This window comes from Phallusia mammillata, unplaced genomic scaffold, assembly GCF_965637545.1.
Source record: "Phallusia mammillata unplaced genomic scaffold, kaPhaMamm4.hap1.1 HAP1_SCAFFOLD_85, whole genome shotgun sequence".
Lineage (NCBI taxonomy): Eukaryota > Metazoa > Chordata > Ascidiacea > Phlebobranchia > Ascidiidae > Phallusia > Phallusia mammillata.
Window position 1 is genome coordinate 308 of NW_027648843.1, and position 26,668 is coordinate 26,975.

At 39.0% G+C, this 26,668-nt stretch overlaps 1 protein-coding gene, 1 long non-coding RNA gene and 1 pseudogene across 2 annotated transcripts; all 3 read right to left on the reverse strand.

Annotated features, from left to right (window-relative positions):
* Positions 1-209: 209 nt before the first annotated feature.
* Positions 210-19,263, reverse strand: LOC145207096 (uncharacterized). The gene is made up of 4 exons (XR_013853735.1): positions 19,038-19,263; positions 16,843-16,996; positions 14,648-14,801; positions 210-491 (listed from the first exon to the last, which is right to left on the reverse strand). It is a non-coding gene; the product is annotated as an uncharacterized LOC145207096 (long non-coding RNA).
* Positions 2,110-5,578, reverse strand: LOC145207095 (uncharacterized; annotated as a pseudogene).
* Positions 11,280-14,135, reverse strand: LOC145207092 (uncharacterized). Its single transcript, XM_080078581.1, has 2 exons — positions 12,206-14,135; positions 11,280-12,162 (listed from the first exon to the last, which is right to left on the reverse strand). The coding sequence occupies exons 1-2, from the start codon at positions 14,133-14,135 to the stop codon at positions 11,318-11,320; spliced, it is 2,775 nt and encodes a 924-aa protein (XP_079934707.1). The 3' UTR covers positions 11,280-11,317.
* Positions 19,264-26,668: the final 7,405 nt, after the last annotated feature.

Sequence of the window (26,668 nt, forward strand, 5' to 3'; positions counted from 1 at the left end):
ACTGTATCCTACGTAATTCTTTTTAAAACACGGCCATTTATATGACAGGTTATTTGCAGCCCACCCACAATGTATGGCGCAATTTTTTGCGCATGTTTATCTCCTCGTATAATGCGTACGTGAATTTGCAGTTTCGATTCCGTTATGCACAAAGCATTTATGTTGAAAGCTTTTACTTGATGAAAACCACGTGTTAACAGCACTTAGAATTCCCTGTTTTAGGGAGGTGTTGAACTAAACTTTCTGTTTAACTCCACGTCGTTGTTTGTAATAAAAGTCAAGTCAATTGAAGTCACTTTCATAGTCTTGGGACCTTTAGGGCACTTTGATTACTTACCACCTTCTTCCATCTATCCCGATCCTCCGCCAGTCTGATACATTCTACGATCTTTCTTCCCGTCCACCTCATGATGTTGTTTGACTTGGTTAGTTGGGTTGTCGCAACCGCCAGTCTAGTAGTGATTTGCTCACAATATCTTCGTTGCTGAACTCTGAAATAATAACAGTTGAATTGCATTCCCTGCAACTTAACAGATTAGAAGGCATTGCGCAGATAAGGAGTGCGTTTGATGCCACCAACAAAGCCAGAGCAAAAGACCGCATTTTTTCCCAAAATTGGCTTCATCTGGTACTTAGACAATTCCAACAAACCATTTTTCAACATAGTTTTTGAAACTTTTTTGTTTTCTGCAGTTAATTTTCAGTCACTGACATTTGATAGTATCTTTAATGGTGAAAATAACGGCCCAAATAGACGTAAAAAGCGACATGCTTTATTGTAAAACGTTTCGGCAAATGCTCATGCCATCATCAGTGATATAAAGGCCACATCAGTTATACCCGTTTTGATAGCATCTAATCTTCTCAGTTCCTACAAGAAGCATTTATATTTCAAATCACAACCCACATGTATCTATACGTACGCGTACGACAGTAGATTTTTGGAATTTTGTGGCAAAATTTTTTTTGCATTTTTTAATTCAGCATCCTCGACTTAGTACAGGTGTGAAATTTTACCTTTTTACCTGTACTAGAACTGAAGATATGCCATGTTTTGTGTGTTTGCTGGAGCCTTTTTTCGCGGTTTGCCCTGTGGACGTAGGAGGATTTTACACCCGTTCGTTTTAGCTTGCATAACTTGTACGTCACCTATATCGAGGTATTAAACTATGTAGGATGCTGCTTTATGCATTGTTAGTTCGTGGGGCCATGTCTATTCAGTGACGTTGTATGGGCATTTGCTTAAATGAGGTATATCGAAGTACGCTTTTCGTATTTTAACCTGTGGGAGTTTATGTGCGTTTATACGGTATGTAGGACTTTATTTTGGACTGCGTCATTTGTCAAACCATGACGTTGGTTTACCGCACGTTTAGTGTGTATAGCACAAGCGGTAAATAATGCCAAATAATTCACCGTAATAATAATAATGATACCTTGTTTTGTTAAGCTACGTGGTAGAATACGGCGCAAGTATATTGTAAATAAATGTCACATTGCCCTTTCATATACGCACCATTAAATTATGCTTTGATACCCTAAGTACATATACAGAGAGAATATAACTCGTCAGTCAGCCAGCTTACTGTATGAACACTAGTTTTCACGCAGATGAAACGGTGTTATTCTATTTTGCACTATATACCATTTTATGGGAATTAGTTTTACACAGTTTCGTTACGCATGGCCCTGTCCCAGAAATTTTGCGCAATTTAACCATTTTTACAAACATTGGTGTCATGAACTGCAACACACTGAACCGAACACACCTCCCAGAGGATATAAGAAATGCTGTATTTTAAGGTCGTGGCGCTTTTATACAAGGACACCAGGCACATGTTGTGGGGGTGACACCTGGCGGATAACTAGCACAAACATAAACATCACAATTGGTGTAAATATGAGTTTTACCTTGCACGTGTTACGGAATTATTTCGGCAGCTTTGGGAATACGGCTAAAAGACCTTTCAAGTGGCGATGTTAAATCCCAATCGATCTGTTTGTGTCTTATTCTGTACCCCTTAAACCAAAACTGCCTCCCTAATTCGGAAACTGCCCGAACCCTGCAATAACGGCTCACCACTAAGCCAAAGAGAGACCACAAACTGGTTTCACTAATGGGCGCCTTGTTTAAATAAAACAATAAAAAGCATTCGCATAAAACGAGTCCGAATTCGACAAGTTCCACTACAAGTCAACGCCAGCAAATACACGACACAAAACAACACGGTGTTATTCGCACGGCGCCCAGAGGAAGACTGACCATGCTTCCTTCTCAAGCACGTGTTACCACACCAATCACGCTGATAACGTTGATTAACAAATCACGTGATTCCAAGAGGCACATCCGGGTATCGCAGAACCAACAAGGGTGAACACGTAAACGGCACATATGAGGCGAACGTATAAAACACAGGAAAAGCATCATGTACAACGAGAACCAGCGTTTTGATTCTTGTTAGTTAGCACGTCCGACAGTCGCTTTAAATGCTCTTCAAAAGTTTTCGAGTATACAATGATATCATCCAAGTACGCTAGGGCTCCCTGCCATTCGATTCCGTTCAGGACAATACGCATCAGGCGCTGAAAAGTCGTTGCAGAATTGCACAGGCCCATGGGCATTACATTAAATTCAAAAAGCCCGACGTGGCTAGTGAAAGCTGTTTTCTCCCGGGAAGAGGCGTCCATTGCAACCTGCCAATACCCGGATTATAGATCCAAAGTTGAAAAATAGGCGGCGTTGGACATTTTGTCTAAACTGTCATCTATCCGGGGAATCGGGTAGCTATTTTTTTTAGTTAACTCATTCAACTGGCGGTAATCAACGCAAAAACGAGTCTCACCGGATTTCTTTCGGACCAACACTATCGGGCTGCTCCACGATGATTTCGAAGGTCGGATTAGGCCTTGTCTGTCCATTTCAGCTAAGATCTCCTCTACCTTTGCTTTGTTGTGATGAGGCATGCGACGCGGAGGCTGTCTTACAGGGCTGTGTCACCCGCGTCGATAACATGACGCACGATATCAGTGCGCCCCAAGACATCTTTGGAAGTCGAAAACGCTTGATGATTGGCACGCAGCAAATCGAACAATTCACCTCGTTGATCTGCCGTTAATCGGTCACCGATGGTGACTTTGTCTACAAAGTCCTGAAACGGATCTTGGTTAGATATTTTCTGGGCCGATACGGAACAAATCTGGGTGTCTGTAACAAAACACTCAGGGTGTTTACACCCAGGGATACCTCCCTCTACCACTATACAAGTACCTGGGATTTTGCAATCGAGGTTACCAAAAGCATACACAGGGGTAACCGTAGCGAATCTCGCCCCACTTGGTATTGTTACATCCTCATCCCCCAAATTTGCCACAAACACGTTCACCTCGCGGCTTTGCGTCATCGTTACACTTGTCGCAGTCAATAACCCAAATCTCTCCACGAACCCAGCTATCTGCTCCGTTAGAACCGGAGTGGCCAACTCTTGTGAATTAAGAGATTCTTGACATAAGCTGCCTGTTACACATACCTCTGCGAACGCTGGGATAAGGACGTCATCCGCAACACATACGTCACAGGGTTGGGACAAGGCTGTCGGAGAACTAAAGAGGGGAAGGCTGGCGTCTCCTGCTGTTAACATATTTTCCCTGTAGCAGATTCTGCACGCATTTGCCTGAAGAAAATCCAACCCTAGAATAAAATCGTGATTAAGGTTCTGCACGATGTAAACGGTTGCATTATTCATTATGCCACCCACTCGAAGAGGTAGACTAATACTGCCTTTCACCGCCAATTGTAGCCCATCGGCATCTACCAAGTGCTTGGAAGGGGATCTATTTATCTGTAGGTTTTGTTCTGCGCCGAATGAGTCCCATTTTATCGCACTCATCAGACATACACCCGAGCCAGTGTCTAACAAAGCACACATGGTCGACTGCCCAACCAAAATGGTAACAAACCGTGCAAGCGCTGGAGGTGGTGCAATTCTCTCCTTGGGTGTAGATTCCGGACCTGCAGTTGGTCTGTTTGCTCTGTCTGGTGCGGTTGTTTGTTGACTCGAGGACTCATTTACATTCTCGGGGCGTTTGGGCGGTCTGTAAAAAGAAGTTGGTAATGACCCAGGCTCGCGTCTTACCCTAACCATTTTTGAGCGCATACCCAGGTGCGGGCAGTCGCGTCGAAAATGGCCTGGCTGTCCGCAGCCGTAGCACTTTCGTTTTTGCTCGTGGTGGCCATAAAAATGTCCTGTCCTTTTAAGGGAATCAACTTTAGCTTGTAGGGTCTTCAAAGTGTCTTCGAATTTAGCACTCCGTTCCGTTGTGCGTCGTTCCATGTCTTCGAGCTTTTACAAAATGGTATCAATTTCCGATGTTTTTGCGTTAACTGTGGCAACCTGAACAAAACTCGGTACTTGAGCATCGACCACGACCTGGGCGGCGGCTCTGAACGTCCTTGTGTACTTGGTTGCCGCAGGGATAGTTTCAGCAAGGCGCCTGTCTTGCAAGCCTTGTAGCAAGGTAATGTACAGCACTTCGTTTTTGAGGGCAGCTTCTGAAGAGTTGCTGTAAGCGTTATCCCCCAGTGTTTGCAGGGCATAAACACAATCTCGCGCGGACTCGCCAGGTAACTGCACGCGCCTTATCAAATCGGCGCGTTGGCGTTCCGCGTGTTGGCCGCTAGACTTATGACGCAGTGCGCGTTCCTTCAAGTCCTTAAACGGAATTGTAAAGAGATTGGAGTCCTTCTCTTGTATTGCCCATTTCAGATCGTTGCCAATGCTTGCTAAAAAAACAGATGTCGTTTCATTTCTTCTGAAGCATCAACGCTTGTACAATAAGATTCGAGCATATTAAAATATTGACCTAGTTCCTCCCCAGGCCGTAAAGGCGGAGGTTGCATTAAAACGTTAAAAGACATTATAAAATCAACCTAAAATACAATACTTAAAAACACAAAACGGGGAGTCTTCCTAATAAAACCAGCGGGTAGTGGTGACAGGGTCCTCGCGCGCTCGCCAAGTTGTTACGGAATTATTTCGGCAGCTTTGGGAATACGGCTAAACGGTCTTTCAGATGGCGACGTTAAACTCGAATCGACCCCTTTTGCCTGATTCTATATGTTAAACCAAAACTGCCTCCCTAATTCGGAAACTGCCCGAACCCTGCAATAACGGCTCACCACAAAGCCAATGAAAGACCACAAACTGGTTTCACCAATGGGCGCCTTGTTTAAGTAAAAGCGATAAAATACACTGGCATACAACAACACGTACTTCCAACTTCGATACGTTGCGCTCAATAATCAGTAAACGCCAGTACAGTACAGAACAGAAACCAACAGGTGTAACTCACACGACGCCCAGAGGAAGACTGACCTTCATTATTTTACTCGCACGTGCGACGCGGCCACGTACGTGGAAGAAACAATCACGTGACGACCAAAGGCACATCCGGGTAACGATACAACCATCAAGCGTAATTAGTGGCGGGGAAAGGGCGATCATACAAACGGAGAAAAGACAACTATTACAATATAAAACAAATAGGTGAATGGTGTGTAGTAAAACAAGATATATACAGTGTGTGGAAAAACAAGATATATGCCGTGGAAATATGATATAGTGAAAATATGATTGGCAAAACAAACCGATTAAACACAACAATAGTAATAGGTGGTAAAACAAGATATATGCCATGGAAATATGATGTAGTGAAAATATGATTGGCAAAACAAACCAATTAAACACAACAAACAATAACAGAGTTAAGTGCCGGGATACCCAATAGGCAACGCTTCAAACAAAGCGATTATAAGTGCACGTAGGTGTGTGAAAATAAAGGAGTTAAACAAAGTGCTAAAAATTCGCCACTTCTCCAGTTAATTCTCAGTCAATGACAATAGATAGTATATAATGTCCTCAGTTTCAGCATGGAGCATTTATATTTCACATCACAACCCACATGTGATTACGTACGCGTACGACAGTGGATTTTACACCCGTTCGTATTGGCTTGTTTAACGTTTACGCCACCTGTATATCGACGTATGAAACTATGTAGGATGCTGCTTGATGCATTATTAGTTCATGGGTCTATGCTGCAAAGTTGAGTGGGCATTTGCTTAAATGAGGTATATCGAAGTACGCTTTTCGTATTTTAACCTGTGGGAGTTTATGTGCGTTTGTACGGTACGTAGGACTTTATTTTGGCCTGCGTCATTTGTCAAACCATGACGTTGGTTTACCGCACGTTTAGTGTGTATAGCACAAGCTGTAAAAAAATGGCAAATAATTTACCGTAATCATAATAATAATACCTTGTTTTGTTAAGTTACGTGGTAGAAACGGAGCAAGTATATTTGAAATAAATGTCACAACCATTAAATTATGCTTTGGTGCCCTAAGTACATATACAGAGAGAATATAACTCGTCAGTCAGCCAGCTCAGAGCAAGTCGGGCCGGGCTTTTCGGGCCGGGTTCGGGCTGGGCTCGGGCTTAGGTATTTGTCAGAAAACGGGCCTGACTTTACGTTCCGTTTCCGCCATTTTTTAGTAACTATTCTCTGGCTTTGACCTAATGCCCACCATGCTCTAAAACGTATAATTTACTCCATTGTCTACTATTGTTCATTGTGTTTGTTGTCTTTCTTTTTTTTTCTTTCTCATACTTTGTTGCAAGGCTTTCGTGGATAGGCCTGTCAATCAAAATTTCGGGCCTAAACGGGCTTCGCAAAAACGTTTCGGGTTCGGGCCGGGCTTCGGGCTTTTACTTTCCGGTTCGGGCCGGGTTCGGGCTCAGATTTTCGGGCCCGCTTGCAACTCACTAGTTTTACGTAGATGAAACGGTGTTATTCTATTTTGCACTATATACCATTTTATGGGAATTAGTTCTATGCAATTTCGTTACGCATGACCCTGTTTACCTGATATGCCTGTGTGTGGAAATTAGTAATGCTCTTTTTGCGCAATTTAACCATTTTTACAAACATAGGTTTTATGCAACAATGTAAATATGATTTTTACCTTGCAAGTTTAGCATAGACGTAATCATTTGCCGACCCCAGCATAAGCTTTTGTGCTAGTGTTTGCCACAAGAACGTGGCAGTTATGACTGTTTCTTAAATACATTTTTGTCGACCCATTTTCCCAAAAATATAGGATCTCTAGATTAGTGTAAAGCTTTTTGTGTCATCTAATAGTTTTCACAACAAAAAATCCCACTAAAGGCCGAAATAAATTTTATAATAATATAATTTTTTTTACAATTTTTCACATGAATGGTAAAAACTAAAAAAGCTGCAACACAAATTTGTAATTAACAAATCCAGACTGCACACAAATCGGGCAGGATAACGCTTGGCCTTCAATACAATTCTCCACCAGACAAAAATTAGTGTAGTAGTGTTTTTATTGACTAGTTAATTGCTTACCATTTGCAATGAGGGAACACGTCATAGAAAATATGGTTCGTGCCTGCAATAAGAAAGACAGTTTTTTTGACAAAGCAAAGTTCATGTGAATGCATTTTGTAATTCAGTTCTACGTCTGCAGGTGCATCGCACAAAATACGGCCTTACTAAGTTTTGTTGGTTTAGATTAGATGGTTTACATTTGCAACAACATGTTGTCATATCATTTGACAAAAGCTCTGTACCAAATGCGATTTTGCTTTAACATTTTTCACCAACAAATACCGGTTTGTGCAAGCTTCAGCAAATACCACGAGAAGAAATGTATGACTGAGTTCAATTAAATCCACAATATCTTAAGGTGGTTTGAATTAAGAATTTTTGAACGTTGATGTAAAATGTAACTTGATCCAGCAATTCATAAAACAGGTGTTATTGGTAATTTTTACTTTTTTTACTTTTCATGGCCTTTCTTTGCAAAACCAATACTTCCGTAAAATCCTTTAGTTTATTTAGATTTTTATCCTTAACCTCATTTCGTTTCCTCGCCTTATCACCTTGAAGAACGTAACCGAAAATATATTTTCTTTATAAATGTTTTGCACGATTCCAAAATTCCCTTTAATTTAACAAATTTCTTGTGTAAGGTGTTCCCAACTTTTAATAATGAATTCGGATATATATGCATATTTATATAAACATGTTGAACACATCATGTCGCTTGAAGTCAAAAGCAAGTAACAATAGAAATTTAGGAATAAACAAACACTCGATCCCAGTCACTATAACTTTTCGAAAATTTTCAACAAACTACAGAACAAACCAGTTCGAAAATTATACACTTTCAATAAAGTTTAAAATCGCATCAACACAAAAAAGGGGTGTTCAATAGATTATTGGTCGGACGCCGATTTAAACATAGGGCCAGATTTCTCCAAGTATTTTTTAACATTTTCGTCAATTTCTTGGCGATTTTGGTCGTTTTTGGTTGTGAGGTGTGTGCGACAGGTCACATTGTAAAACGCGAAAAACCCGTAATCTTCTGCATTGACGGCAGCTTCAGTATTTTCACGACAAGCTTCATACGACTGGATGAAAAAACACGATTGACAAAAATACGGTGCAATAAAGACATGGAAAGTATCTCGTGCTCTGGTAATTAATGCTCAACACAAAATGATAGCATAAACTTTGTCGACACAAAAAAGCAGAAAAAAAATGAAGAACGAGGATTGTTTAATCTGACTGGCAATAAAATGCACTGATTAAAGGGTTTCTCCTTTCATTCAAATGTACCTTGGCTCTGGTTAGAAAAAAACTGGACAGATCCGTGTTGTGAATAGTCATCACAGTAAAGGGGAATCGTATCGTGTATATATCGTGTACAAATGAACAGATAAATCAGCTACAAAAAGTTTTAATCAGGTTAGGACGACGTTAATGTTACTATAAACGCAGTTGTTTTTTTTAAGCACGCTAAGGTATTTTCACATCCTCTATTTTCTCCTCTTTCAATCCTGTCTAACACCTCCTCGAGGTCATCGAACAAACTTTGAAAAATGAGGAATCCGTAATCTTCAGATTTAGCCGCAGATATCTCATTTTCCTGGCAAATGGTTTTTAAGTCTTGATTATTGTTCCAGCTTTCCCACATTATGTCTTTCACAATTGATACAAAATGACTGGACATCGTGTTGTTTCTCGATTCCACTATCACAGTTTCAAGAATGTCTAAATCTGGTCTTTTATGATAAAATGTTAGAAACAAGCCAACGAAAGCAACAGCTTGACCAACGGCCGCTAACATTTTAACACACTCACCACTGAAGATTATTTCGTACGATGAATAATAATTTGTTTGTGGTGCAGGAAAAACTTCTTCTCTGCAAACATAAAAAGTATGTTAAAACTAAGATGTAAGTCAACGCTGTTGACAAGCACAATAAACTTCTTGCCGTGTACATTTTTACAAGACCGCGCTTGCTGGCCATTCTTAAAACGAGAGTCCATATTCTTCTTGCTTTCATGCGTTTTTGTTTTTCCTCTTATGTTGCTCCTTCTTCGTTTGGGGTAGTAACAAGATATTTTAAATAACCACTTGACGGATATAACCCCGGCACTATAAGAGGTAAGCTTCATGGTAACTCTTCACTCTGTTTATTACTTGTGGATCGTGCTTCCAAAAAATGTTAAAGAAGAATAAACCTGTCGTAAAGTAAGGCGCAATCCACCAAAACTGTAACACAAGGTCGGTGGATTGACCGAATCACTTTAGACCGGCAACAGGCACAATCACAATCGTGTTTTTTCCTTGCAATTAAACAGGTCATGGGGCGTGCGTATATGAGAAATAAAGTTGATGTTGTCATCAACGCCATAGTAGACGATCGAAATGTCGCCAAATATGGCTTCATCTGGTACCTCGATAGCAAACTGTCCGAAACGTATAACTGAGACAATGCCGTCTTTATATTTAAGATTTTTTTAGTTTGATTCAAAACCGCTGAACATTTGATTTCTGGCCTCTCTTAATGCAATACTGTATAAAAATGTACATTTCAGACGCAGAGGTTTTGGCTTTTACTGTTTACCACCATTTTTATGACAGGTTATTTGCAGACCATCATATAAAACAGCACACATTTTCCTATAGATGTGTAATTTCTGTTCCGCTATGCAAGTCTGTATGTTGAAACTTGATTTTGTTCCATATACCTTGTGCCGACTACCACACTTTTTAAGACTTTTATTGTACGCTATCGGACTTCGTCTAATGTAAAAATGTCAATAATTTTTACCTTATTCTGATTCCACTTACGTGTTACAAAAACTTTTGAAACGTGTAAATTGCATTGCCAAAGTAAATGTTTAAAATGCAACCGGCAATTGATTTAAGACACGATAAATTGATTTTGCTCGTGTTACACCGAAAAACATATTTTCGTTATTTTGTTACGTTGAATCTCATCTATGTTTGGCATTTGCCCGTTTTGATTCGTGTCACAGAGACTCGCATGCTCAAATCCAATAACAAGTATGGCCTTAGTTCTTTCTTCTTGTTTCTATGTGTGCACAAACTTTTAGGAGCGTTGATTCGATTTACAAGAAAAATACACAAAATCTGTAGCGACCTTATCAAATAAAAAGGAAACTTAATCGAGCGTTTAGCGTTTTTGCGAGATCAAGTGTAAAAAACAACCGTGACACCGCCTAAAAGTCAAATTAATTAATTTGAATAATTGCTTTTCTGTGTTAGGTTAAAGTCAGAACCAGGAAAATGAAGAACTAATCAAATTTGCCCAATCGGTTGTCAGCCGTCTACTTAATGCGCCCACCAAAGTTTTCATACCAGCCCGAGCTGTATCAAAACCAGACAAGTGTTAAAAAGCAAACCACAAAGAATTTATACAATCCTGTATTAACACAATCCTAGAAATTCATTATTCCGTATCTTTTTATTGATGTGCAGAGAACTGTTTCTTGTTTTAGGCTTTTAATATGGTGCAAAATGAAAACATCTGTCTCATTTTTACTTTTCTAAATTTATAAGCACACTATCTCTCTCAAGTTTAGTACCACTAAACTTATATTTCAGCAATTCATGGAACACTTTGTAATTGATATACTAGTCCATATACAGCAAGCAACAAAAACGTATTCAAAGCATAAAACGATTTTTACATGTGGTTGAAGCCAGAACAAATCTCGGACGAATTTATGTCATAAATATAGTGTTCAAAATTAGGCATCACGAACATGCATTTGGATAGCATATTAAGGTGTAAGGCAGGCCGTGCTATTCGGGTCGGTTTTTATATCGGGCATTTTTTGGGCCTGACCGTTCATCCGGCTTCAACTCTGCAGAGTTTTCACCAACTTTTGGACTTCGGGTTGGGGCTCGTTCTTCTGGGTTCAAACTGATTTGGGTTGAAGTTGGGGCTTGTTCTTCCGGGTTTGAGCTGGTTTGGGTTGAAGTTGGGGCTTGTTCTTCCGGGTTTGAGCTGGTTTGGGTTGAAGTTGGGGCTTGTTCTTCCGGGTTTGAGCTGGTTTGGGTTGAAGTTGGGGCTTGTTCTTCCGGGTTTGAGCTGGTTTGGGTTGAAGTTGGGGCTTGTTCTTCCGGGTTTGAGCTGGTTTGGGTTGAAGTTGGGGCTTGTTCTTCCGGGTTTGAGCTGGTTTGGGTTGAAGTTGGGGCTTGTTCTTTCGGGATCGAGCTGTGTTGGGTTGAAGTTGGGTCTTGTTCTTCAGGGTTCGAGCTGGTTTGGGTTGAAGTTGGGGCTTGTTCTTCCGGGTTTGAGCTGGTTTGGGTTGAAGTTGGGGCTTGTTCTTCCGGGTTTGAGCTGGTTTGGGTTGAAGTTGGGGCTTGTACTTCCGGGTTTGAGCTGATTTGGGTTGAAGTTGGGGCTTGTTCTTTCGGGATCGAGCTGTGTTGGGTTGAAGTTGGGTCTTGTTCTTCCGGGTTTGAGCTGGTTTGGGTTGAAGTTGGGGCTTGTTCTTCCGGGTTTGAGCTGATTTGGGTTGAAGTTGGGGCTTGTTCTTTCGGGATCGAGCTGTGTTGGGTTGAAGTTGGGTCTTGTTCTTCAGGGTTCGAGCTGGTTTGGGTTGAAGTTGGGGCTTGTTCTTCCGGGTTTGAGCTGGTTTGGGTTGAAGTTGGGGCTTGTTCTTCCGGGTTTGAGCTGGTTTGGGTTGAAGTTGGGTCTTGTTCTTCCGGGTTTGAGCTGATTTGGGTTGAAGTTGGGGCTTGTTCTTTCGGGATCGAGCTGTGTTGGGTTGAAGTTGGGTCTTGTTCTTTCGGGTTTGAGCTGGTTTGGGTTGAAGTTGGGGCTTGTTCTTCCGGGTTTGAGCTGGTTTGGGTTGAAGTTGGGGCTTGTTCTTCCGGGTTTGAGCTGATTTGGGTTGAAGTTGGGGCTTGTTCTTTCGGGATCGAGCTGTGTTGGGTTGAAGTTGGGTCTTGTTCTTCAGGGTTCGAGCTGGTTTGGGTTGAAGTTGGGGCTTGTTCTTCCGGGTTTGAGCTGGTTTGGGTTGAAGTTGGGGCTTGTTCTTCCGGGTTTGAGCTGGTTTGGGTTGAAGTTGGGTCTTGTTCTTCAGGGATCGAGCTGGTTTGGGTTGAAGTTGGGGCTTGTTCTTCGGGGATCGACCTGTGTTGGGTTGAAGTTGGGGCTTGTACTTTCGACCTCGAGCTGGTTTGGGTTGAAGTTGGGGCTTGTTCTTCCGGGTTTGAGCTGGTTTGGGTTGAATTTGGGGCTTGTACTTTCGGGTTCGAGCTGTGTTGGGTTGAAGTTGGGGCTTGTTCTTTCGGGATCGAGCTGTGTTGGGTTGAAGTTGGGGCTTGTTCTTTCGGGTTTGAGCTGGTTTGGGTTGAAGTTGGGGCTTGTACTTTCGAGTTCGAGCTGGTTTGGGTTGAATTTGGGACTTGTACTTTTGATTTCGAGCTGGTTTGTGTTGAAGTTGGGGCTTGTTCTTCGGGGATCAACCTGTGTTGGGTTGAAGTTGGGGCTTGTACTTTCGACCTCGAGCTGGTTTGGATTGAAGTTGGGGCTTGTTCTTCCTGGTTTGAGATGGTTTGGTATGGAGTTGGGGTTCGTTCTGCTTGGTTCGAGCTGGTTTGACTTTGGGCACGAGTTTCTGGCCCTCTAACACAGCAGATTGTTTCGCAAAGCCTCTTTCGAGGGTGTAGATTGTATTGTTCGCTTTCTTGCTCTAGAGACTTCACTATTCTATAGCACTTTTCTGTATGAGGGCCATGTTTGTCGATCTCCTGAACTACTGCAACAAAATCAGCGCCAGTGACCACTTTGTAAAATATAAAGAACCCGTAATCTTCAGCATTTGCAGCAGGTAATTGGTTTCGGGAACACATTACTTCTAAGGTTTCACCGGCGTTTGAGCTGTGTATATTTTTTATATCTTCGACAATTGCTGCAAAAGTTCGTGGCAACGTACTTTCACCTGAAGTGACCATCAATGTTTTAAAAAATTTGTAGTCTTCTTTCTTACAACGAAAAGCAATATTTAATAAAATGAAAATACAAAGCTGAAAACCAACAGCAAATATTTGGATGCATACAGCGCACATGATTACTTCATAGGATGTGTAAAAACATGTGTAGTGGAAGTTGTTTGTTCTGCAAGAAAAACTTCTGTCCCATCCAGTGAGAACCAATATCAAAAGTGCGATATAACTACCAGTCGCAAATAAGTTGATGAAATTTCTGATTTGGTATATTACGACAACATCATCGCTTTCGATAACGTAGGCGTGGATAAGAGTCCACATTTTTCTTGCATTTACCCTATTTTGTCTTTCCTCAGGTTCTGTTTCTGGTATGTTTGGAGTGGTCACAAGATATTTTAAGTACTCACTAGATGGGTTTAGATCATGCACTAAGTTGTAAGCTTCTCTGTAACTCTTTGCTCTGCGTGATACAGATGGTATATACTCCCAGAAATTGTTTACCAAGAAGAGACCAGTAGTACATAAAGGCCCAATCCACCAAAAATGCCTTACTAACTGAAAAGATTGATCGTGGCACTCTAGGCTGCTGAACTCTGGAATGATGACAGTACTGTTGTTACTCCTGCAACTCAACAGGTTAGAAGGCATTGCATAGAAGAGAAGTAGGTTTGATGAAGTCAACAAAACCAGAGTAAAAGATCTAAGGGTCTCCCAAAATGGCTTCATCTGGTACTTCGAAAGCAAACTGTCCCAAAAATATAGTTGCGAAAGCGCCATATTGTAGCAGATTATTACTTTATGTTATTTCTTTAATTCGGTCGAGTAACACTGAACCTATTCCCTCACCACAGCAGTTTTATATTTCACAAACCAGCAACAAATTTAAGCATATGGCATGCAACTGCATGTATTTAACATATCGGTTTTGGATTTGTCCATCTACTGCGGTGTAACTGTATCCTACGTAATTCTTTTTAAAACACGGCCATTTATATGACAGGTTATTTGCAGCCCACCCACAATGTATGGCGCAATTTTTTACGGATGTTTATCTCCTCGCATAATGCGTACGTGAATTTGCAGTTTCGATTCCGTTATGCACAAAGCATTTATGTTGAAAGCTTTTACTTGATGAAAACCATGTGTTAACAGCACTTAGAATTCCCTGTTTTAGGGAGGTGTTGAACTAAACTTTCTGTTTAACTCCACGTCGTTGTTTGTGATAAAAGTCAAGTCAATTGAAGTCACTTTCATAGTCTTGGGACCTTTAGGGCACTTTGATTACTTACCACCTTCTTCCATCTATCCCGATCCTCCGCCAGTCTGATACATTCTACGATCTTTCTTCCCGTCCACCTCATGATGTTGTTTGACTTGGTTAGTTGGGTTGTCGCAACCGCCAGTCTAGTAGTGATTTGCTCACAATATCTTCGTTGCTGAACTCTGAAATAATAACAGTTGAATTGCATTCCCTGCAACTTAACAGATTAGAAGGCATTGCGCAGATAAGGAGTGCGTTTGATGCCACCAACAAAGCCAGAGCAAAAGACCGCATTTTTTCCCAAAATTGGCTTCATCTGGTACTTAGACAATTCCAACAAACCATTTTTCAACATAGTTTTTGAAACTTTTTTGTTTTCTGCAGTTAATTTTCAGTCACTGACATTTGATAGTATCTTTAATGGTGAAAGTAACGGCCCAAATAGACGTAAAAAGCGACATGCTTTATTGTAAAACGTTTCGGCAAATGCTCATGCCATCATCAGTGATATAAAGGCCACATCAGTTATACCCGTTTTGATAGCATCTAATCTTCTCAGTTCCTACAAGAAGCATTTATATTTCAAATCACAACCCACATGTATCTATACGTACGCGTACGACAGTAGATTTTTGGAATTTTGTGGCAAAAATTTTTTTGCATTTTTTAATTCAGCATCCTCGACTTAGTACAGGTGTGAAATTTTACCTTTTTACCTGTACTAGAACTGAAGATATGCCATGTTTTGTGTGTTTGCTGGAGCCTTTTTTTCGCGGTTTGCCCTGTGGACGTAGGAGGATTTTACACCCGTTCGTTTTAGCTTGCATAACTTGTACGTCACCTATATCGAGGTATTAAACTATGTAGGATGCTGCTTTATGCATTGTTAGTTCGTGGGGCCATGTCTATTCAGTGACGTTGTATGGGCATTTGCTTAAATGAGGTATATCGAAGTACGCTTTTCGTATTTTAACCTGTGGGAGTTTATGTGCGTTTATACGGTATGTAGGACTTTATTTTGGACTGCGTCATTTGTCAAACCATGACGTTGGTTTACCGAACGTTTAGTGTGTATAGCACAAGCGGTAAAAAATGCCAAATAATTCACCGTAATAATAATAATGATACCTTGTTTTGTTAAGCTACGTGGTAGAATACGGCGCAAGTATATTGTAAATAAATGTCACATTGCCCTTTCATATACGCACCATTAAATTATGCTTTGATACCCTAAGTACATATACGGAGAGAATATAACTCGTCAGTCAGCCAGCTTACTGTATGAACACTAGTTTTCACGCAGATGAAACGGTGTTATTCTATTTTGCACTATATACCATTTTATGGGAATTAGTTTTACACAGTTTCGTTACGCATGGCCCTGTCCTAGAAATTTTGCGCAATTTAACCATTTTTACAAACATTGGTGTCATGAACTGCAACACACTGAACCGAACACACCTCCCAGAGGATATAAGAAATGCTGTATTTTAAGGTCGTGGCGCTTTTATACAAGGACACCAGGCACATGTTATGGGGGTGACACCTGGCGGATCCTGCAACTCAACAGGTTAGAAGGCATTGCATAGAAGAGAAGTAAGTTTGATGAAGTCAACAAAACCAGAGTAAAAGATCTAAGGGTCTCCCAAAATGGCTTCATCTGGTACTTCGAAAGCAAACTGTCCCAAAAATATAGTTGCGAAAGCGCCATATTGTAGCAGATTATTACTTTATGTTATTTCTTTAATTCGGTCGAGTAACACTGAACCTATTCCCTCACCACAGCAGTTTTATATTTCACAAACCAGCAACAAATTTAAGCATACGGCATGCAACTGCATGTATTTAACATATCGGTTTTGTATTTGTCCATCTACTGCGGTGTAACTGTATCCTACGTAATTCTTTTTAAAACACGGCCATTTATATGACAGGTTATTTGCAGCCCACCCACAATGTATGGCGCAATTTTTTACGGATGTTTATCTCCTCGCATAATGCGTACGTGAATTTGCAGTTTCGATTCCGTTATGCACAAAGCATTTATGTTGAAAGCTTTTACTTGATGAAAACCACGTGTTAACAGCACTTAGAATTCCCTGTTTTAGGGAGGTGTTGAACTAAACTTTCTGTTTAACTCCACGTCGTTGTTTGTAATAAAAGTCAAGTCAATTGAAGTCACTTTCATAGTCTTGGGACCTTTAGGGCACTTTGATTACTTACCACCTTCTTCCATCTATCCCGATCCTCCGCCAGTCTGATACATTCTACGATCTTTCTTCCCGTCCACCTCATGATGTTGTTTGAATTGGTTAGTTGGGTTGTCGCAACCGCCAGTCTAGTAGTGATTTGCTCACAATATCTTCGTTGCTGAACTCTGAAATAATAACAGTTGAATTGCATTCCCTGCAACTTAACAGATTAGAAGGCATTGCGCAGATAAGGAGTGCGTTTGATGCCACCAACAAAGCCAGAGCAAAAGACCGCATTTTTTCCCAAAATTGGCTTCATCTGGTACTTAGACAATTCCAACAAACCATTTTTCAACATAGTTTTTGAAACTTTTTTGTTTTCTGCAGTTAATTTTCAGTCACTGACATTTGATAGTATCTTTAATGGTGAAAGTAACGGCCCAAATAGACGTAAAAAGCGACATGCTTTATTGTAAAACGTTTCGGCAAATGCTCATGCCATCATCAGTGATATAAAGGCCACATCAGTTATACCCGTTTTGATAGCATCTAATCTTCTCAGTTCCTACAAGAAGCATTTATATTTCAAATCACAACCCACATGTATCTATACGTACGCGTACGACAGTAGATTTTTGGAATTTTGTGGCAAAAATTTTTTTGCATTTTTTAATTCAGCATCCTCGACTTAGTACAGGTGTGAAATTTTACCTTTTTACCTGTACTAGAACTGAAGATATGCCATGTTTTGTGTGTTTGCTGGAGCCTTTTTTTCGCGGTTTGCCCTGTGGACGTAGGAGGATTTTACACCCGTTCGTTTTAGCTTGCATAACTTGTACGTCACCTATATCGAGGTATTAAACTATGTAGGATGCTGCTTTATGCATTGTTAGTTCGTGGGGCCATGTCTATTCAGTGACGTTGTATGGGCATTTGCTTAAATGAGGTATATCGAAGTACGCTTTTCGTATTTTAACCTGTGGGAGTTTATGTGCGTTTATACGGTATGTAGGACTTTATTTTGGACTGCGTCATTTGTCAAACCATGACGTTGGTTTACCGAACGTTTAGTGTGTATAGCACAAGCGGTAAAAAATGCCAAATAATTCACCGTAATAATAATAATGATACCTTGTTTTGTTAAGCTACGTGGTAGAATACGGCGCAAGTATATTGTAAATAAATGTCACATTGCCCTTTCATATACGCACCATTAAATTATGCTTTGATACCCTAAGTACATATACGGAGAGAATATAACTCGTCAGTCAGCCAGCTTACTGTATGAACACTAGTTTTCACGCAGATGAAACGGTGTTATTCTATTTTGCACTATATACCATTTTATGGGAATTAGTTTTACACAGTTTCGTTACGCATGGCCCTGTCCTAGAAATTTTGCGCAATTTAACCATTTTTACAAACATTGGTGTCATGAACTGCAACACACTGAACCGAACACACCTCCCAGAGGATATAAGAAATGCTGTATTTTAAGGTCGTGGCGCTTTTATACAAGGACACCAGGCACATGTTATGGGGGTGACACCTGGCGGATCCTGCAACTCAACAGGTTAGAAGGCATTGCATAGAAGAGAAGTAAGTTTGATGAAGTCAACAAAACCAGAGTAAAAGATCTAAGGGTCTCCCAAAATGGCTTCATCTGGTACTTCGAAAGCAAACTGTCCCAAAAATATAGTTGCGAAAGCGCCATATTGTAGCAGATTATTACTTTATGTTATTTCTTTAATTCGGTCGAGTAACACTGAACCTATTCCCTCACCACAGCAGTTTTATATTTCACAAACCAACAACAAATTTAAGCATACGGCATGCAACTGCATGTATTTAACATATCGGTTTTGGATTTGTCCATCTACTGCGGTGTAACTGTATCCTACGTAATTCTTTTTAAAACACGGCCATTTATATGACAGGTTATTTGCAGCCCACCCACAATGTATGGCGCAATTTTTTACGGATGTTTATCTCCTCGTATAATGCGTACGTGAATTTGCAGTTTCGATTCCGTTATGCACAAAGCATTTATGTTGAAAGCTTTTACTTGATGAAAACCACGTGTTAACAGCACTTAGAATTCCCTGTTTTAGGGAGGTGTTGAACTAAACTTTCTGTTTAACTCCACGTCGTTGTTTGTAATAAAAGTCAAGTCAATTGAAGTCACTTTCATAGTCTTGGGACCTTTAGGGCACTTTGATTACTTACCACCTTCTTCCATCTATCCCGATCCTCCGCCAGTCTGATACATTCTACGATCTTTCTTCCCGTCCACCTCATGATGTTGTTTGACTTGGTTAGTTGGGTTGTCGCAACCGCCAGTCTAGTAGTGATTTGCTCACAATATCTTCGTTGCTGAACTCTGAAATAATAACAGTTGAATTGCATTCCCTGCAACTTAACAGATTAGAAGGCATTGCGCAGATAAGGAGTGCGTTTGATGCCACCAACAAAGCCAGAGCAAAAGACCGCATTTTTTCCCAAAATTGGCTTCATCTGGTACTTAGACAATTCCAACAAACCATTTTTCAACATAGTTTTTGAAACTTTTTTGTTTTCTGCAGTTAATTTTCAGTCACTGACATTTGATAGTATCTTTAATGGTGAAAGTAACGGCCCAAATAGACGTAAAAAGCGACATGCTTTATTGTAAAACGTTTCGGCAAATGCTCATGCCATCATCAGTGATATAAAGGCCACATCAGTTATACCCGTTTTGATAGCATCTAATCTTCTCAGTTCCTACAAGAAGCATTTATATTTCAAATCACAACCCACATGTATCTATACGTACGCGTACGACAGTAGATTTTTGGAATTTTGTGGCAAAAATTTTTTTGCATTTTTTAATTCAGCATCCTCGACTTAGTACAGGTGTGAAATTTTACCTTTTTACCTGTACTAGAACTGAAGATATGCCATGTTTTGTGTGTTTGCTGGAGCCTTTTTTTCGCGGTTTGCCCTGTGGACGTAGGAGGATTTTACACCCGTTCGTTTTAGCTTGCATAACTTGTACGTCACCTATATCGAGGTATTAAACTATGTAGGATGCTGCTTTATGCATTGTTAGTTCGTGGGGCCATGTCTATTCAGTGACGTTGTATGGGCATTTGCTTAAATGAGGTATATCGAAGTACGCTTTTCGTATTTTAACCTGTGGGAGTTTATGTGCGTTTATACGGTATGTAGGACTTTATTTTGGACTGCGTCATTTGTCAAACCATGACGTTGGTTTACCGCACGTTTAGTGTGTATAGCACAAGCGGTAAAAAATGCCAAATAATTCACCGTAATAATAATAATGATACCTTGTTTTGTTAAGCTACGTGGTAGAATACGGCGCAAGTATATTGTAAATAAATGTCACATTGCCCTTTCATATACGCACCATTAAATTATGCTTTGATACCCTAAGTACATATACGGAGAGAATATAACTCGTCAGTCAGCCAGCTTACTGTATGAACACTAGTTTTCACGCAGATGAAACGGTGTTATTCTATTTTGCACTATATACCATTTTATGGGAATTAGTTTTACACAGTTTCGTTACGCATGGCCCTGTCCTAGAAATTTTGCGCAATTTAACCATTTTTACAAACATTGGTGTCATGAACTGCAACACACTGAACCGAACACACCTCCCAGAGGATATAAGAAATGCTGTATTTTAAGGTCGTGGCGCTTTTATACAAGGACACCAGGCACATGTTATGGGGGTGACACCTGGCGGATCCTGCAACTCAACAGGTTAGAAGGCATTGCATAGAAGAGAAGTAAGTTTGATGAAGTCAACAAAACCAGAGTAAAAGATCTAAGGGTCTCCCAAAATGGCTTCATCTGGTACTTCGAAAGCAAACTGTCCCAAAAATATAGTTGCGAAAGCGCCATATTGTAGCAGATTATTACTTTATGTTATTTCTTTAATTCGGTCGAGTAACACTGAACCTATTCCCTCACCACAGCAGTTTTATATTTCACAAACCAACAACAAATTTAAGCATACGGCATGCAACTGCATGTATTTAACATATCGGTTTTGGATTTGTCCATCTACTGCGGTGTAACTGTATCCTTATATATGGTCGGAAACGAATTTTTATATTCTTGACCATAACCTCGTTACGAATTTCGAAACAAATTTTGGACATATCTTTTGACTACTAGATGTCAGTAGAGGATTGCAAATAAAAAATGTTTCGAAATTTGTTTCGAAATTTTAAATGTCGTAAATTATACACTTGGGGTTTCTAAGTACAAATTCACACTGCATCAATTTTATGTGAATAAATGCATAGCGAAATTCCCACAATATTAAGCGTAGTTTCACCAATCAATTTCCAGTAACAAATTTGTTTCCAGTAACAAATTCGTTTCAAGTAACAAATTTGTTTCAAGTTTTTGAACGCTGCAGTAATATGCCACAAGGTGCAACAATATTTCAAGTTTTCAACGCCCGAGTGAAGGCATAACTTCTTGTAACAAATTCGTTTCAAGTAATAAATTTGTTTCCGGTAACAAATTCGTTTCAAGTAACAAATTTGTTTCGAGTTTTTGTATGCTGAAGTAATAATCCACAAGGTGCAACAATATTTCAAGTTTTCAACGTTTGGATGAAGGCATAACTTCTTGTAACAAATTCGTTTCCAGTAACAAATTCGTTTCAAGTAACAAATTTGTTTCGAGTTTTGTACGCTGCAGTAAAAATCCACAAGGTGCAACAATATTTCAAGTTTATAACGTTTGGGTGAAGGCATAACTACTTGTAACAAATTCGTTTCAAGTAACAAATTTGTTTCCGGTAACAAATTCGTTTCAAGTAACAAATTTGTTTCGAGTTTTTGTATGCTGAAGTAATAATCCACAAGGGGCAACAATATTTCAAGTTTTCAACGTTTGGATTAAGGCATAACTTCTTGTAACAAATTCGTTTCCAGTAACAAATTTGTTTCCGGTAACAAATTCGTTTCAAGTAACAAATTTGTTTCCAGTTTTTGTATGCTGAAGTAATAATCCACAAGGTGCAACAATATTTCAAGTTTTCAACGTTTGGATGAAGGCATAACTTCTTGTAACAAATTCGTTTCCAGTAACAAATTCGTTTCAAGTAACAAATTTGTTTCGAGTTTTTGTACGCTGCAGTAAAAATCCACAAGGTGCAACAATATTTCAAGTTGAAAACGTTTGGGTGAAGACATAACTTCTTGTAACAAATTCGTTTCCAGTAACAAATTCGTTTCAAGTAACAAATTCGTTTCAAGTAACAAATTTGTTTCCGGTAACAAATTCGTTTCAAGTAACAAATTTGTTTCCGGTAACAAATTCGTTTCAAGTAACAAATTTGTTTCGAGTTTTTGTATGCTGAAGTAATAATCCACAAGGTGCAACAATATTTCAAGTTTTCAACGTTTGGATGAAGGCATAACTTCTTGTAACAAATTCGTTTCCAGTAACAAATTCGTTTCAAGTAACAAATTTGTTTCGAGTTTTTGTATGCTGCAGTAGTAATCCACAAGGTGCAACAATATTTCAAGGTTTCAACGCCCGAGTGAAGGCATAACTTCTTGTAACAAATTCGTTTCAAGTAACAAATTCGTTTCCAGTAACAAATTTGTTTCCGGTAACAAATTCGTTTCAAGTAACAAATTTGTTTCCAGTTTTTGTATGCTGCAGTAATAATCCACAAGGTGCAACAATATTTCAAGTTTTCAACGCCCGAGTGAAGGCATAACTTCTTGCAACAAATTCGTTTCCAGTAACAAATTCGTTTCCGGTAACAAATTCGTTTCAAGTAACAAATTCGTTTCAAGTAACAAATTCGTTTCAAGTAACAAATTTGTTTCCGGTAACAAATTCGTTTCAAGTAACAAATTTGTTTCCAGTTTTTGTATGCTGCAGTAATAATCCACAAGGTGCAACAATATTTCAAGTTTTCAACGCCCGAGTGAAGGCATAACTTCTTGTAACAAATTCGTTTCAAGTAACAAATTCGTTTCCAGTAACAAATTTGTTTCCGGTAACAAATTCGTTTCAAGTAACAAATTTGTTTCCAGTTTTTGTATGCTGCAGTAATAATCCACAAGGTGCAACAATATTTCAAGTTTTCAACGCCCGAGTGAAGGCATAACTTCTTGTAACAAATTCGTTTCCAGTAACAAATTCGTTTCAAGTAACAAATTTGTTTCCAGTTTTTGTACGCTGCAGTAAAAATCCACAAGGTGCAACAATATTTCAAGTTTTTAACGTTTGGGTGAAGGCATAACTTCTTGTAACAAATTCGTTTCCAGTAACAAATTCGTTTCAAGTAACAAATTCGTTTCCAGTAACAAATTTGTTTCCGGTAACAAATTCGTTTCAAGTAACAAATTTGTTTCGAGTTTTTGTATGCTGCAATAATAATCCACAAGGTGCAACAATATTTCAAGTTTTCAACGCCCGAGTGAAGGCATAACTTCTTGTAACAAATTCGTTTCCAGTAACAAATTCGTTTCCGGTAACAAATTCGTTTCAACTAACAAATTTGTTTCCGGTAACAAATTCGTTTCAAGTAACAAATTTGTTTCCAGTTTTTGTATGCTGCAGTAAAAATCCACAAGGTGCAACAATATTTCAAGTTTTTAACGTTTGGGTGAAGGCATAACTTCTTGTAACAAATTCGTTTCCAATAACAAATTCGTTTCAAGTAACAAATTCGTTTCAAGTAACAAATTTGTTTCCGGTAACAAATTCGTTTCAAGTAACAAATTTGTTTCCAGTTTTTGTATGCTGCAGTAATAATCCACAAGGTGCAACAATATTTCAAGTTTTCAACGCCCGAGTGAAGGCATAACTTCTTGTAACAAATTCGTTTCCAGTAACAAATTCGTTTCAAGTAACAAATTCGTTTCAAGTAACAAATTTGTTTCAAGTAACAAATTTGTTTCCGGTAACAAATTCGTTTCAAGTAACAAATTTGTTTCCAGTTTTTGTATGCTGCAGTAATAATCCACAAGGTGCAACAATATTTCAAGTTTTCAACGCCCGAGTGAAGGCATAACTTCTTGTAACAAATTCGTTTCAAGTAACAAATTCGTTTCCAGTAACAAATTTGTTTCCGGTAACAAATTCGTTTCAAGTAACAAATTTGTTTCCAGTTTTTGTATGCTGCAGTAATAATCCACAAGGTGCAACAATATTTCATGTTTTCAACGCCCGAGTGAAGGCATAACTTCTTGTAACAAATTCGTTTCCAGTAACAAATTCGTTTCCGGTAACAAATTCGTTTCAAGTAACAAATTCGTTTCAAGTAACAAATTTGTTTCCGGTAACAAATTCGTTTCAAGTAACAAATTTGTTTCCAGTTTTTATATGCTGCAGTAATAATCCACAAGATGCAACAATATTTCAAGTTTTCAACGCCCGAGTGAAGGCATAACTTCTTGTAACAAATTCGTTTCAAGTAACAAATTCGTTTCCAGTAACAAATTTGTTTCCGGTAACAAATTCGTTTCAAGTAACAAATTTGTTTCCAGTTTTTGTATGCTGCAGTAATAATCCACAAGGTGCAACAATATTTCAAGTTGTCAACGCCCGAGTGAAGGCATAACTTCTTGTAACAAATTCGTTTCCAGTAACAAATTCGTTTCAAGTAACAAATTTGTTTCCAGTTTTTGTACGCTGCAGTAAAAATCCACAAGGTGCAACAATATTTCAAGTTTTTAACGTTTGGGTGAAGGCATAACTTCTTGTAACAAATTCGTTTCCAGTAACAAATTCGTTTCAAGTAACAAATTCGTTTCCGGTAACAAATTCGTTTCAACTAACAAATTTGTTTCCGGTAACAAATTCGTTTCAAGTAACAAATTTGTTTCCAGTTTTTGTATGCTGCAGTAAAAATCCACAAGGTGCAACAATATTTCAAGTTTTTAACGTTTGGGTGAAGGCATAACTTCTTGTAACAAATTCGTTTCCAATAACAAATTCGTTTCAAGTAACAAATTCGTTTCAAGTAACAAATTTGTTTCCGGTAACAAATTCGTTTCAAGTACCAAATTTGTTTCCAGTTTTTGTATGCTGCAGTAATAATCCACAAGGTGCAACAATATTTCAAGTTTTCAACGCCCGAGTGAAGGCATAACTTCTTGTAACAAATTCGTTTCAAGTAACAAATTCGTTTCCAGTAACAAATTTGTTTCCGGTAACAAATTCGTTTCAAGTAACAAATTTGTTTCCAGTTTTTGTATGCTGCAGTAATAATCCACAAGGTGCAACAATATTTCAAGTTTTCAACGCCCGATTGAAGGCATAACTTCTTGTAACAAATTCGTTTCCAGTAACAAATTCGTTTCCGGTAACAAATTCGTTTCAACTAACAAATTTGTTTCCGGTAACAAATTCGTTTCAAGTAACAAATTTGTTTCCAGTTTTTGTATGCTGCAGTAATAATCCACAAGGTGCAACAATATTTCAAGTTTTCAACGCCCGAGTGAAGGCATAACTTCTTGTAACAAATTCGTTTCCAGTAACAAATTCGTTTCCGGTAACAAATTCGTTTCAAGTACCAAATTTGTTTCGAGTTTTTGTACGGTGCAGTAACAAACCACAAGGTGCAACAATATTTCAAGTTTTCAACGCCCGAGTGAAGGCATAACTTCTTGTAACAAATTCGTTTCAAGTAACAAATTCGTTTCCGGTAACAAATTCGTTTCAAGTACCAAATTTGTTTCGAGTTTTTGTATGCTGCAGTAATAATCCACAAGGTGCAACAATATTTCAAGCTTTCAACGCCCGAGTGAAGGCATAACTACTTGTAACAAATTCGTTTCCAGTAACAAATTCGTTTCAAGTAACAAATTCGTTTCAAGTTTTTGTATGCTGCAGTAATAATCCACAAGGTGCAATAATATTTCAAGTTTTCAACGCTCGAGTGAAGGCATAACTTCTTGTAACAAATTCGTTTCAAGTAACAAATTTGTTTCCAGTAACAAATTTGTTTCGAGTTTTTGTACGCTGCAGTAATAATCCACAAGGTGCAACAATATTTCAAGATTTCAGCCCCGAGTGAAGGCATAACTACTTGTAACAAATTCGTTTCAAGTAACAAATTCGTTTCAAGTAACAAGTTCGTTTCAAGTAACAAATTTGTTTCGAGTTTTTGTACGGTGCAGTAACAAACCACAAGGTGCAACAATATTTCAAGTTTTCAACGCCCGAGTGAAGGCATATCTTCTTGTAACAAATTCGTTTCAAGTAACAAATTCGTTTCCGGTAACAAATTCGTTTCAAGTACCAAATTTGTTTCGAGTTTTTGTATGCTGCAGTAATAATCCACAAGGTGCAACAATATTTCAAGCTTTCAACACCCGAGTGAAGGCATAACTACTTGTAACAAATTCGTTTCCAGTAACAAATTCGTTTCCAGTAACAAATTCGTTTCAAGTAACAAATTCGTTTCAAGTTTTTGTACGCTGCAGTAATAATCCACAAGGTGCAACAATATTTCAAGTTTTCAACACCCGAGTGAAGGCATAACTTCTTGTAACACTTTCGTTTCCAGTAACAAATTTGTTTCGAGTTTTTGTACGCTGCAGTAATAATCCACAAGGTGCAACAATATTTCAAGTTTTCAACACCCGAGTGAAGGCATAACTTCTTGTAACACTTTCGTTTCCAGTTACAAATTTGTTTCCAGTTTTTGTATGCTGCAGTAATAATCCACAAGGTGCAACAATGTTTCAAGATTTCAGCCCCGAGTGAAGGCATAACTACTTGTAACAAATTCGTTTCAAGTAACAAGTTCGTTTCAAGTAACAAATTTGTTTCGAGTTTTTGTACGCTGCAGTAATAATCCACAAGGTACA

Bases quoted from the DNA above. Each gene is read 5' to 3' on its own strand.
- LOC145207092 (XM_080078581.1), bottom strand. From the start codon at position 14,135: ATGGCGCTTTCGCAACTATATTTTTGGGACAGTTTGCTTTCGAAGTAC. The intron at 12,163-12,205 runs GCTCAAACCCGA...AACCCAACACAG, and splicing joins CCCAACTTCAACCCAAACCA to CTCGATCCCGAAAGAACAAG.